General features: G+C 36.8%; 1 protein-coding gene across 1 annotated transcript; it reads left to right on the plus strand.

Annotated features, from left to right (window-relative positions):
* The first annotated feature begins 444 nt into the window (after positions 1–444).
* SPY (Tetratricopeptide repeat (TPR)-like superfamily protein) lies at positions 445–14671 on the plus strand. The gene is made up of 18 exons (XM_086571767.1): positions 445–708; positions 934–1404; positions 5345–5506; positions 5610–5785; positions 5893–5968; positions 6795–6923; positions 7065–7184; positions 7319–7387; positions 7491–7572; positions 7784–7878; positions 8105–8169; positions 8596–8794; positions 9878–10072; positions 10860–10954; positions 11062–11197; positions 11317–11534; positions 12708–12835; positions 13978–14671. Exons 2-18 carry the CDS (start codon positions 946–948, stop codon positions 14388–14390), a joined length of 2817 nt encoding a protein of 938 aa, XP_086427893.1. The 5' UTR covers positions 445–708; positions 934–945; the 3' UTR covers positions 14391–14671.
* Positions 14672–14885: the final 214 nt, after the last annotated feature.

Genomic DNA, 14885 nt, shown 5'->3' on the forward strand with positions numbered 1-14885 from the left:
CAAGCTACAAGATTTATGGGGGACAACAAAAGCAGTGATGGATACTATAGCCCAAGATAGAGAAGCTACAGACTGGAATTGTATGCCAATTGTTATGAACATTAGAAATTTTGTTAACTCTCTGCATATTCCTCTTATCTGTAATTGGATTAGTAGAACTTTGAATGGGGAGGCTCATATCATAGCAAAGTGGGCTATGAAATTTTCAGGTGTAGAGCCTCCACCAAATTTTCTGAATTGTAATCTTTTATATTTTGAAACTTATATATTTTGAAACTTAATATATAAGATGGTCGGGTTATCAAAAAAAAAAGTAAAAAAAATAGCAACTTTCTGCTAAGTTCCATGCCATTATTTCAAAAATGGCTTTTCCACACCAGTATCAAACTTCATGAAATATGGTTCCGATATATATCGTCCATACCAGATTATTTCGCTCAACGGGAGTAGCGTAGAAAAAATTTATCATTCAACGGGAGTAGCGTAACATGAGAGCAAAAGAGAGTTGACATTAAAAACCAGACCACTCCTCCTAGAAGCGTCGGAGGAAGAGGCGGGTGTACAAATGCATTTTTACCCCCAAACATCAAACACAACAAACCCATCCTCTTTTCTCCTCTTCTCCTTCATCCCAAAAACTCTCTCTCTCTCTCTCTCTCATCTTTGCTGACGTGTACACACTGTTCACCATGCTCCACTTCATCTAATGTAACTTTCCCCTCGACTCAATCTTTTATTCTTTATTAAATGCTTTGGTTTATTTTCTTGATTTTTACTGAAAGCCCTAATTTCTATATCTGGTAATGTCATTTAGCTTAATTTAAACTAAAAATAGTAACTTTTTAGTGTTGAATCTTGTTTTGTAGACAACGCTATATTGCAAAGAATTAAAAATATGATTTTTTATAATTTGGGCAATTATTTGTTTTTTAGGAAATTGAGGTAATGGCGAGACCGGAAGCAGATGGTGTTGTTAATAGTAATAATGGGAAAGAGACAGGTGGTCATGGAGATAATAATGGGTATTTGAAAATATTAACGCCAACGTCTGATGATACTACTACTACTACTACTACTAGTGATGATTCACCTGCTACTGCGGCTTATGTTTCACCATTACGGAACAAGTTTGAAGGGAAAGATGCTTTGTATTACGCAAACATACTACGGTCTAGGAACAAGTTTGTGGATGCACTTGCTTTGTACGAGAGTATACTTGATAAGGATGGTACGATTGTGGAAGCTCATATTGGGAAAGGTATATGTCTACAAATGCAGAAGATGAGTCGTCCTGCTTTCGAGAGTTTTGCAGAAGCTATTAAGTTGGACCCAGAGAATGCTTGTGCTCTTACGCATTGTGGTATTCTGTATAAGGATGAAGGTCACTTGTTAGAAGCTGCTGAGGTATGAGTTTAATAGCGCATTGTTTGTTTTCAGTAGCATAATAGTGTATTGTTTATGTGATTACTATGTTTATTTCATATGAGAAGGTCTTGGTGTCAGTCTTTGTTTATTAGGGTGTGTGTATATGTTAATGCTAGATTCCATTAAGGAAATATTCAAAAAGGAGAGACGTAGGACAAGGTGGCCTACTAGAAAATAATGTACATGACTGAAGGGTGGATAATACTCTATTGAGACTCAGCTTTCTTTTAACAACTTGACTTAAAAGTACGTGAAGATATATTCTTTTTGAATGAACCTGGACAGACTGACATACTCAATATAAAGCTGAGCAAAGCACAAATAAGCACCAAATACACCACAAAAAAGGCCACTGTGTGAGGATGTATGATTCGTGAACTCACCATCAGACATAGACTGATAGACATGTCAACTAGGCACTAGCATTGCTAATATTCATAAGGTTCTCAATGGTTAATCTACGACCCTAGGCTGCCCAGAACTTGAACAGGGAGATTTTGGATCCACGAATCTAGTTAGGGGAAATCAAGGAGAGGTCTAGGAAGGTTTGTGGTTTGAATTCGAGCAAAGAGGGAAGTAAAGTGAAATGGAGGAGATATTGTATTTTGGCAATAGATCAAATTCGTCTGTCCCTGGATTAGAAATAGTAACAGTATATAATTTGCCCTTGAGGGCAGTTAGACTAATGATATGTCTGTGCAGAAGACTTGACGGGGTCTCTTGATCAACATCAAACCGAAGAAGTTGATTTTTCCGACTCGCAATCTTGTAACTGAATTATTTTAACAACAGGATCCTAAATAACTTCTAACCTAAATGATGTACCTAGAGGGTTGTGTTGCACTCGTACAACAGAAAAAGGGACTTAAACACAGATAAGCTATATGCTAGAGGAATGGGCTTAAACAATGAGTGTGTACTTTGCAACATTGTTGAGGACGATATCGATCATGTCTTCGGCACTATATCTTTCATCATCCAACAAATGTTGTGTCTTGTGGTAAATCCCCTAAAGTGATTGCTTAGCAAGGAGATTGTTAGACACATTTCCACATAGGGCTAAATGGGTTGGGCAACATCTCCCTAAAGCCTTTGCTTGGTTATTTGGATAAATAAGAGAATGTTTGAGCACAAGTCCAACGAACTGCACAAGATCTTAGAGGAAGTGAATTAAACATTGTATGAGTGGATTAGGTGGTCAATATTTTCAAGGAGTTAAGATTTCAAAGGTTTCTTAAGTAATTGGATGCTTTAGTGCTGTAACTTTAAATTGGATGTTGGGTTGCGTTGCCTTGTCTTGACTTTTGGCGTCTTTCTAAGGAAGACTAACCTATGATGACTGCAATAATTTTTTATTGGAATTTTGGATTGCTTGGCAAGGAGACCACATAGAGCTATACTGCTTGTGCAACATCTCCCCAAAGCTTTTGTTTAGTTATTTGGATAAATCATGAATGTTTGAGCATAAGTCCAAGGAAATGCACAAGATCTTAGAGGAAGTGAAGGAAAAAAGATTAAGGGGTCAACATTTTCAGGGAGTTGATATTCTGAAGATTTGTTATGTAATTGAATACTTTAGTGTGCTGTAACTGTAAATTGGATGTTGGGTTGGGTAGTCTTGACTTTTAGCGTCTTGCTAAGGAAGACTAGACTAACCTATGATGATTGTAATACTTATTATTGGGAATTTGGATTGCTTGGCGTTAGACACACTACCACATAGGGTTAAATGGCTAGCACAACATCTCCCTAATGCCTTTGTTTGGTTGTTTGGATAGATCAGAGAATGTTTGAGCATATGTCCACGGAATTGTACAAGATGTTAGAGGAAGTGAAGGAAGCCTTGTGCAAGTGAATTAGGGGGTCAACATTTTCAAGGAGTTGATAGTTCGAAGATTTCTTATGTAATCAGATTCTTTAGTGCTGTAACTTTAAATTTGATGTTGGATTGGGCAGTCTCGACTTTTAGAGTCGTGCCAAGGAAGAATAACCTATGATGATTGCAGTACGTTTTATTGGGAATCAAACTTTCTTTTATTGATAAATAAATAATTGAAGGTTTTCTCGACCTAGTCACTTTACCGACAAAAGTGAAAAAGAAATGAAGAGAATAAGCTTAACAGTTTCTTAGAAAGCTCTTGGTAGGTTTTTTAGCAGCTACAGATCTTCCTCTTCAACCTTTACCTCTTATCCCTAGCACTGGACGGCCCCCCCCCCCCCTTCCTTCCTCTGCACCCCTAAAACCACCTTTGGCATTGTTGTTTATGGACTATATAAATGTAGACCCTATGCTACTCCAAGGATCTTTCAAAATTTTAATAGACTAGAGATTGTAGATTCTTGAGGAGGTATAGTAGAGTTCTTAGTCCCTGGCAATAGGTCAGCGCAAAGAGTGGGATGGTGTCAATAAGTCTCCACCCAACTTGGAATTGTTCACACCCCTATATGAGTCGACAAGAGCAGCATGCCTGTTGCTGGTCGTGCAGGTGAGAGATACCTGAAATTCACATGAAGCGTCCCAAAGGAACTATTTATAAGCTATTAAAAGAGAAGACACATCATTAACTAATGCAAAACACTTACTGGAGGTTGTGGACACTGCCCTCAACCAGACTTTAGTTAAGAAGAGATAGCCCCATGCATCCCTGACCAGGCCTTTGCATGGAAATCGTTTTCTTCGGATTTTGCAGACTGAATTCAACAGTATTTTGTTCAGCCATACCTACAGTAAATTCTTAGGGCATTATCAGTTACCAATAGAGTAATTTGCAATATGCTGTCGATTATATTGAAGGGATCTTATATTATAATTTGGAACGAGCATGGAGAAGAATCTTTTCAAAAAGTTTGCATTTTTTTCAGGTATCTGTTCTATGTATAGTGATGGTGGGAGGACGCCTTGTCTTACACTCCTAGTTTACGTTTGTATAGTTGCTTATATCAGTAATATATATTAGTTTAAAGGTAAGGGGAGAAAACTCTGATTTAGATATAGGAGCTTTGGGTTTCAGCTGTTGCCTTATCAGCACAGAGGTCTGATTTGATGATTTAGAACATGTTACAGGAGATTAAACTTTATTGTGAAAATCATTGTAATTTTGTCACTGACTTACTGTAGAAGTATCAGTTTCTAAGAGTTTTACGTTTGTGTCTGCATCTTATTTTGGAAGTGTACTCTGCAAAGGTTGTAGCCATTGTCAGCGCTTCATATAATGGTAAATTCAGATCCTTGGAGCTTAACGTAGAGTCTACTTAAACATTTTGGCAGCTGGACCTGACCATCAGGCGAATTCAACTGCATTTGAACTTTTGCATGAGCTTTTCAAATTTCAGAACATATTAAAAGTGGGACATTAATAAATGCAAAAGCCTTGCTCTGCTTTGAATAAGATGGATCACAATACTCATACTGTGGCCTTTTTATATTGCAGTCATATCGGAAGGCCTTAAGTGCGGATCCGGCATACAAACCTGATGCCAATTAAAGGCGGAAACAACTTTAATCAACACACCATTGATAAATTAAGGCTAATTCTAACCCTAATTTGATGGAAAAAGGGGATTTTTTAGTAAACCCTAAAATCTACACACTTTTAATCCGAAAATCACTACTAAATTCTCATTAAATCAACCAAGTAATTTGTGAGACAGGTCTCCAAGGAATCCTAAATAGAAACCAACTACTAAATAGATAAATCCTACTAGAATACCAATTACTAAATAAACTAAGTTACTAAATACTTAATACTTCTAAATACTAAATAATACTAATACTAATTCCATCAGCATTTGAACTTTTGCATGAGCTTTTCAAATTTCAGAACATATTAAAAGTGGGACATTAATAAATGCAAAAGCCTTGTTCTGCTTTGAATAAGATAGATCACAATACTCATACTGCGGCCTTTTTATATTGCAGTCATATCGGAAGGCCTTAAGTGCAGATCCGGCATACAAACCAGCAGCAGAATGCCTTGCAATTGTGCTAACAGACCTCGGTACCAGCTTAAAGCTTGCTGGAAACACTCAGGAAGGAATCCAGAAGTACTGTGAAGCTCTTAAAATAGATCCCCAGTACGCTGTAATCTTACAATCCTTCTCATTCCCATTTGTAATGCTGCTGTCAGTTCTCTATCTCCTGTTCTGTAGTTTGGGTTTCTCATTTTGTTAGTTCTTCTATGCAGCCTGCCTATTATAACCTTGGTGTGGTGTATTCTGAGATGTTGCAATATGATATGGCTCTTAGTTGCTATGAGAAAGCTGCAATACAAAGGCCCATGTATGCTGAAGCATATTGCAATATGGGTGTTATCTTCAAAAACCGTGGGGATTTGGAATCAGCCATTTCTTGCTATGAGAGGTATATGCTTGTCCTTTCCCTTTTTTTCTTATGCTTGCTGGGTTTTAACCTAACTTTTGACCTTACATGATTGGGTCTATGCTTGTTTTTTGCATTTTCTATGACAGGTGCTTGGCTGTTTCCCCAAATTTTCAGATTGCGAAGAGTAACATGGCAATTGCTTTAACAGACTTGGGAACAAAGGTTATTTTTTTATTCTTTCTGAAGTCTGAACCCATTTCCTTACCTTTAATTTCTTGAGGTATTTTAGAAAAGCTTACGTAGCTGTGCCAGATTGTCTTCAATTATTGAAGTTATGCCTACTTCTGGAGAAACTGGGGTTGGTTTTGGTTAATGAGAATGCGGTCGTTGTGACCTATTTAAATGGAATTTTTTTTCGTGTATGTATAAAAGCCTCTGCTTTATTTTTGTATGATTAATTAATTTGTCCTTTTACTAGTATTGGTATTTGTGGTGTCGGCAAGCCAGTTAGCACATTTCTACTTTTTCTTGGTTTATTAATGTTTCCAGGCTTCACTCTGATGCAGTTGTGCTGTGGGATTTTCCTCACTTTGGACTGTTACTTCCCTTTTAAGCTTGGCCTTGTGTTTCTTCTATGGCGACCTTTTTGCTTCGTAATTTTAATTGTTCTTTACCAGCGAAGAAAGAAAAGTTATGGAGCAGTTTATCCTTTTGTTGCAAGAGCATTAGAAGTAACAGGTCTAAGTCATCCTTAGGAAACTCCGTCATCAAGTGGCTTGATTCATTTTATACTGTACCAGTTATCAAAAATACCCCCAGTACTTCTTTTCATGTTCTTGATTTATAATATCTTCATTGTTTTTCAATTGACAATCCATTCAACCATTTCCTCATTCATAGATGTAATTTTATCAACTTTGATGCTGCTGAGTTTATTTATGGTAACAGATAACATATGTTTAAGGATACGAACCATTTCCATTTGATTTACTATTTTGTCTTTTTGTTATACATCTGACTTTGGTTTCAGTGATGTCCATCTGTTTAGGTGAAACTGGAGGGAGACATCAACCAAGGTGTGGCATACTACAAAAAGGCTTTATATTACAACTGGCATTATGCTGATGCTATGTATAATTTGGGTGTTGCATATGGTGAAATGCTGAAGTTTGACATGGTAGGAACAGGCCTTGATAAAGAATCACTTATAGAAATACTGAAAGGAACTGTCTGATCTCCTTGCTTGTATTCATATATATGCTTTCCTAGTACTCTTCTTTCTGAAGCATATTTACAATTTTTTTTTTTGTCTTTGGAGGCTATTGTGTTCTATGAGCTTGCTTTCCATTTCAATTCCCACTGTGCGGAGGCATGCAACAATCTAGGAGTAATATACAAGGACAGAGACAACCTTGATAAAGCTGTAGAATGCTATCAGGCAAGTTTAAAGCAGCTGATTTTTGTTCAACACTATATATTGTTATCTGGTACTAGGATATGCATTATATAGTCATGATTGTCCAATAGCTGATGCAATTGTTGTTTCTGGACGTGTTTTTCAATTTTTTATAGTTGGCTCTATCAATCAAACCAAATTTCTCGCAATCGCTAAACAATTTGGGCGTAGTCTACACTGTCCAGGTATTTTAGTATTAAATTATTTAGTTTATTCTTACAAACCAAGGACCCATAAGAAGCGATCATATTGTTGGATGGTTCTTCACTATCCTATTTAAATTTGCAGGGCAAAATGGATGCAGCTGCAAGCATGATTGAGAAGGCAATTGTTGCAAATCCCTCGTATGCGGAAGCATACAATAACTTAGGTTGCTACGCTCTCTCGATGTTTCATGGATATGTTCAACATTAGTAACTTGTAACAGTAAATAAGTCACCAGGCATTACTGCTACAGTCTGAAATAACTTAATAGTTCTTATAGATAAGAGAAATTATTCTTATGATCAGAACTGTTGTTTTAATGTAGTTATCTCAATTGCGGTTCTATTGTCAACCTTTTAACCGCTTCATGTATGCAGGTGTTCTTTACAGAGATGCAGGGAATATAGCTCTTGCGATTGAAGCATATGAACAATGTCTCAAGATAGATCCTGATTCTCGCAATGCAGGCCAGGTACTGTTAAACATGTTGACTCAATATTTATTTTGTGAAGAAACTCTCTCTCTCTCTCTATAGATATATTTCTCTGGTTCTCATATACCTTTTACCTTTTTGGCCCTTTTAGAAATGTCTTGTTGAAATTATGTAATAGAAAGGAAATGCTATCTCCACTTACTCTCTATTCGTTCTTCAATCAAGCCATAAAAAAATCTCTAAAGCAATATGCTTTGTTATGCAGAATCGACTGCTTGCGATGAATTATATCAATGAGGGAAAAGACGATAAACTTTTTGAGGCTCACAGGTACACATTCTTGTTATGATTGCTTCGTAATCGCCGTAGAGTTGTTTTACAAAATTGATTTTTTTCGCATATTGGCATGTCACATGTTATGTAACATCGACAGTTCGACACTCCATATTTTAAGAACAATCTGTGTGGATACGACACAGACATACTAAAGGTTATATACCTCAAATTTGGTATTGTACATGTGTTGGATAACATATGCTGGTCACAGAAACGACTCAAACGAGTTGCCTTCGAAAAAGAAAAAGAAAAATGAGCATATATTAATGGACATGAGCACATGTTATCTTCCTTATTGCTGACATATGTTTTATGCCAATGTTTTGCTTTAACTTCATGAAGGAACTTAAGTTTTATGATGCTTCTTCCCCAATAATGTAGTTTTATGATGCTAACCTAAAGTGAATTCTATACTAGCAGAGATTGGGGTAGACGCTTCATGAGGTTATTTACGCAGTACACATCCTGGGACAATCCAAAAGAACCGGAGCGACCACTTGTCATTGGATATGTATCTCCTGATTATTTCACTCACTCTGTATCATACTTCATTGAGGCGCCTCTTCTGTATCATGACTACAGTAAATACAAGGTGGTCGTGTACTCAGCAGTTGTGAAGGTAATATTACTTCCCCCCCCGCCCCAAAAGTAAATCTTTTATTTATGCTACTGCCTTTGTCCCCCATGTAAGTATGATGTAAAACTGATCGAAATAAAAGAAATGAATAAAAAAAAAGAAAATTAAGATGTTGATATATAAAAGCAGGAGAACGCTCTTTGGTGCACAACTTACAAAGTGTTCATCAAGTGAGCGGAGCGAACGATCCGGGCAGCAGAGGGGGTTATGCGGATAAAAAATAAATTGGTTGGTTTCTGTCTATCTGTTCTCACCTATCTCTCTCTCTCTCCCCCTCCTCCCTCCTCCCTCCTCCCTCTCCCTCTCCCTCTCAACCAAACCCGAACTCTCTCTCTCCCCACCCACAAGCCCATCTCTCCCTCTCTTTTCTCCACCCTCCGCTCACGCCCCCACTGCTTAGCAGTTATCTAGTATAGGATAATGTACAGGTATTATGATAATTATAATCCACAAAAGCTACTTGCACCATTATAAAACAAAAGGTTGTGTTTTGCTTCTGGGACTCGTGAATCGTACATAATCCATACTTATTGACCTTGGAGAGAAAGGAGAACTGACCTGAAGGTCTACAAGAAATGAGAGTTAAGGATAGCTAAATGTGGGATGAATCTAATCGCAACTTTTTTTTTCCTTATCCTGAACCAAAGTGCTGCTGCAGCAAGGTTATAGTGTACTGTAAACACAGCCGTGTCTTTTTGTAGTAAGGGAATCTTAAATTTACAAGATCTGGTTCTTTGTGGTTCTTCCGTGTTGATATTGAACCAGAATTGCAGCAAGCAGAACGTGACTCTTTTTTGTTTAGGATTGAAATCTTATATGCTGAAATGAGATAGACTGTAGAAAGTTGCTGTTTTATTTTCCACCTATATTTCTTTGTGCATTTCATAGATAAAAAGATAGTCAGCGTTGGCAAATTTGTATTTCTTTTCACAATTAGTAATCTGGTAGTGTACTTCCTTTTTTGCGGAACAAATATACTGGATGTTCTGATCCTAATTTAGAGCATTGGAAACGATTATGCAATTTTTTGTTGCTTTGGCTTAGCCTCTTTTGGTGATATAACAGGCGGATGCAAAAACAAATAGATTTAGAGAAAAGGTTCTGAAGAAGGGTGGTTTATGGAGAGATATATATGGAATTGATGAGAAAAAGGTTTCCAGCATGGTCAGAGAAGATAAAGTTGACATTCTGGTGGAACTTACTGGTCACACAGCAAACAATAAATTAGGAATGATGGCCTGCAGACCTGCTCCCATCCAGGTATATCTGCAAGCATTATTGTTTGGTACTTTGGTATTATCAAAATATTTTCCATTCATGTGGAACATGATTGTCTTGTCTATATTTTATGTTCTGTGTCAGTTGTTTCATTCTTAGACCATTTCTGTACTGTTAGTGAAAGTTGCAATTGAGGAAATAACTTTGCCTGAAAAATAAAGCTGCAAAGGAGTAATTATGTTAATAGATATCATGCCTGGTTCTAAAATTATGTCAATTAATTCAAGTAACATAGGAGTTGTCGAAGTGAACTTTTGTATATATAATATAGTTTATATCTGTCATTTCAATTGTTGGTTTAGATTGCTCATATTTTGTTTAAGGAAGTGGCTCATCTTTGTAATAATTAGGATCTTTCAATTTTATTGCATCAAGTGCTACAAATATAGCGTGTACAGGTTAAGCCGTCCAAATGGTTGGATATTCCTTTCCGGCTTAGACTATACATGTTTGGAACTGTTGGCTAATTTAATTGTAACTCGTAAGTTCCGATTGCATTTCCTATTGTGTCTGTTGGTTAAAAGTTTACTCGTTTTTTAAAATGCTGTCTTGGATACTTATTAGAATTTTGAGTTTCACTGCGTTATGACTATGTGATAACTTATGAATTATGACATCTGTCCTGCTAGCACCATCTTGGCTTGGTGCGTCGCACATCTTTTAACATAATCAGTACCAGACAACATTTTTGAATTTTCCTAGTACCATTTGATTTCCTTGTCATTATGAAATCTTCCTGTTGTTTATATTCTTCTCTCTTGTATTGTAGGCTACTTGGATTGGCTACCCAAATACAACCGGTTTGCCCACGATTGATTATAGAATCACTGATTCACTGGTTGACCCTCCTGATACAAGGCAAAGGTTGGCTGGATTTATATTTTTCTGTTCTTAATTGTACAGTTAATTACTATCACTAGTATATTTAATCAAATAAGGGTGTAGCTTCTACTAAAAAGCTTACATGGCAGGCACGTTGAAGAGTTGGTTCGATTACCAGAATGCTTCTTGTGTTATACACCTTCATCTGAAGCTGGGCCAGTTTGTCCAACCCCTGCGCTTTTGAATGGTTTTGTTACTTTTGGAAGCTTTAACAATCTGGCAAAGGTATTGATCGGATAAGAATGAAGCAATCATGTCGAGTTTAATTACTGTGGCTTGGCCAATGTTATTGCACTTTTGTTATATATATATTTTTTTGATAATACTTATTTCTGCTCCTCTAGATAACACCAAAAGTTTTGCAAGTTTGGGCAAGGATTTTACGTGCTGTTCCAAACTCGCGGCTTGTTGTAAAGTGTAAACCCTTCTGCTGTGATAGTGTTAGACAGAGATTTCTTTCAACATTGGAGCAGTTGGGACTTGAACCACTACGTGTTGATCTCCTGCCTCTCATCCTTCTCAACCATGATCACATGCAAGCATACTCACTCATGGATATTAGGTAAAACTTTGACTCAAGGTCCTTTCCTTTTTCATTTGTAATCAGAGGTTTTCTTTTCTTCTGTTTTTTTGTCCTTCTCAAAATCGCGTAGAAATTTCAATGTTATTCTTAATCAATCATATTAGTCAGCTAGTGGTAAGTGCAACTGGTATATCAGTTGGTTTTACGTGAACATTAAGGGCCCCTTTTCTTGTGAAGATTATTTTTTGAAAGATTGGAATCGAAAATTCCTTGATTTCTTCTTTGTCTTCCGATGTATCTCTTTCGTATGCGCTGTCAATATTTGTAGATTTACTTTTTTCTTTTGCTTGGTGAAGTCCAATTATCACTAAAAAAAGGCAAAGTTATGTCAGGCACCAACACAGATACCCACTTTACCAATCCAAAAAAAAAAAAAAAAATGTCACTTGGCTAAATTATAGTTCATTCTTGTGGTTATATACATTTTGTTGCATGTTATGATGATAATCTTTTAACGAAAAGAAAGATACAAATTTTCGAAACTTTTTGGATATGGTCAACTTATATTGGCAACCTTCAGGGTCGATTTGATTATTTCATGCATGGCTAGTGTTCGCTTTATGCCTGATTTTGAATCTTTTGATGTTTGTGTTTTTATTGGTGGTCTGTGCTGTCAATTTTGTATCTCGTTTGATGGCAAGTTTTATTTTATTTTTATTTATTTTTGTTTTGTTTTGTAAAATGGGTTTACCTTCCTTGATCCAACCGTGCAAAGAAAGAAAATCCAATGAATTCTCTATTAAAACTCAATTTCAATTCAACCAAAATCTAATTTGGCCAAAGGCATACAACTCTTTAAATAGGAAAACAACTTCTGATTTGGGTAGAAGTGTAGAACTCTGTATATTCGGAATAAAAAATAACCCTATTCTGTGTGTTTGGTTTGGTGGAATCTGTCTTGGAATGTATGGTTTATTTGGGTCAAGAATTACTCTCCTTTTGTATCAACATCATGGAAAGTAACATCCTTTCTAAAACAATGGAAAGTGCTTTTCTAATTCTCCAGCCTGAGATAGTGAGGGAGAACGGCAAGCAGAGAAAAGAGGGCTAACTTTGTTCCTCTCGTAGAATTTGATTTTCATGAACCAAAGTTAGCCTCAATTAATATCTTTCCAGGCCTTTTGTAATCTTATTTTATCTGTTTCTATATAGCTTGGATACTTTTCCTTACGCGGGGACAACTACAACTTGTGAATCCTTGTACATGGGTGTTCCATGTGTTACTATGGCTGGTTCTGTACATGCCCACAATGTTGGTGTGAGTCTTCTCAGCAAAGTTGGTGAGCAGTTTCTTCTCTCTTATTACATTGAAGTTTGTTGTGGACTTGTCACCCTCTGTTCTAGGCTTCTTAACTGGTCTATTAGAAAAACACTAAGAAGCAACTCATTTCTTACATGCTACTTCACTAAAACAAGAATTTTTTGCTTCGGAATTGAACTTTCAAGTATGATTTCTGGATTTCCAGGAAAAAAACAATGCGTGTTTCAGTGAGATGCTATGTCTGCTGTTCACAGATGAGTTGCTTTTTAGCACCTATCCTTCTATTAATGTCATGAACTTGGCTTCTTGTACACGTTTTAAAATTTTAACTGACATGGTCATCTTACTGAGGTTACTGCTAATTTAGTTCAGTAGTTTTAGTGCATTACAGTATCCACCTCCTACCTAAGAACCTACTGCTCAGTGAAATTTCTTAGATGGACTGGACAAAATATCGTAAATGGGTAGGTACTGATCAAATCCTGTAAAGATAATGCGAGCAAATGCTACTACTAGTGGTAATAACATTTTGTAAGTAACCAATCAATCACCATCTTTCAATCTGATGAAGATAATCCTTTGGTACAAGGATAGTTCAGTGTGCCCAGCTTAGCCGAATGATTTTAATCTTCTCAGACATAATTTTAGAAGATTTTATGGAATGTAACATTAAGAAGATATGGTTATTCATGCTTTGAGCTATCATCATTTGGAAGTGTTAAACTGAAAAATGAATGTGATGCCATCCTAAGGATGGTATCACACTCATGATTTAGTCGAGGAAAGTACAAACCTGAAACAGTTGGACATACGGGACCTATTCAGCCTAGCCAAGCACATCAATCTCATCTTTACGCACCTACTTAAATATTCATGTCTAAGACTATAATCATACAAGAGCAATGCTAATGGAGATAGATGAGTGAGGCTCAATGTATGCATCATTTTTTACTAAGATTTTCTGAAAAGGCATCCTTTGAAAAAAGAGGAAAAAGAAATTATAAAATATTTGTGCAGTTTACATCCTCCAGAAGACTAAAGCTGAAAAGTAATTTGCTAAAGTAGATGTAGTGTGCTGCACACATGTGGTTTATTCAGTTCTCCCTAGGCTTTAAATATCCTATTTTAAACCTGTAAAACTTTTGGTTAATTTCATTGCAGGCTTGGGAAATCTGATAGCGGAAACTGAGGATGAGTATGTCGAGTCTGCAGTGCATTTGGCCTCAAACGTTACTGCACTCTCAGAGCTGAGATCTAGTCTTCGGGACCTTATGGCAAAGTCCCCAGTTTGTGATGGACCTAACTTCATCTTGGGTTTAGAGACAACATACCGGAACTTGTGGCATAGGTACTGTAGAGGTGATGTGCCATCTCTAAAGACCTTAGAAATGCTACAGAGGCAGCAGGCTGCGGTGGTTACTGATGGTCCAGCTGTGAAGTTATCCCCTCCCTCAAAGATCACTGGGCTTGGAGACAATCCCGCAGCTATTACGGCCAATGGATTCAGTAGTGGCGCTACATCTTCACTAAATCATAAAAACTATGAGGGCAATGGGACTGTTGAATCAGGTTAACAATTCGTTAGACTGAGCTGAATTGGATTCAGTTTTGCCGAGTGCCAACCATTTAGCTTGTGGCGGTTTGGTAGGATGTTGATTGGGCAACAATTTGTATATGTACCTTAATCAACTTAATTAGAACTTTATTGCAGAAAATATAGTTGACATTTCTAAAAATAGAGTCCGAATTCAGAGAAGGTACCTGCACAAGGCAACTTGTGTGGGCGCACCCAAAACCATTAGATTTACTTTGTAATTGAGATTATATAGCGGGTTTTTTTCTCCATTACCAAAAATAACAGCCAAAATCTTTTAATTTGGTAAGTAAATCTAGACAATAAGACAAGGGTGCGGTATTGGCATCCCGATAAATGGGACTAGCACTTTTTTGACAAAAAATAAAACAATAATAGTTATTTTTTATATGTATTTTTACATTTCACATGCCTATAGTTTTACGGCAGGCAGTTGTCGTGAGATTTCATATCTCACGGAAGACAACTGTCGCGA

This window comes from Coptis chinensis, chromosome 7 (assembly GCF_015680905.1).
Source record: "Coptis chinensis isolate HL-2020 chromosome 7, ASM1568090v1, whole genome shotgun sequence".
Lineage (NCBI taxonomy): Eukaryota > Viridiplantae > Streptophyta > Magnoliopsida > Ranunculales > Ranunculaceae > Coptis > Coptis chinensis.

Excerpts from the sequence above, each read along its gene's own strand:
- SPY (XM_086571767.1), top strand. The coding sequence starts at position 946 with ATGGCGAGACCGGAAGCAGATGGTGTTGTTAATAGTAATAATGGGAAA. Across the intron at positions 8,795-9,877 it reads TGTACTCAGCAGTTGTGAAG|GCGGATGCAAAAACAAATAG; the intron begins GTAATATTACTT and ends GTGATATAACAG. Across the intron at positions 12,836-13,977 it reads GAGTCTTCTCAGCAAAGTTG|GCTTGGGAAATCTGATAGCG; the intron begins GTGAGCAGTTTC and ends ATTTCATTGCAG.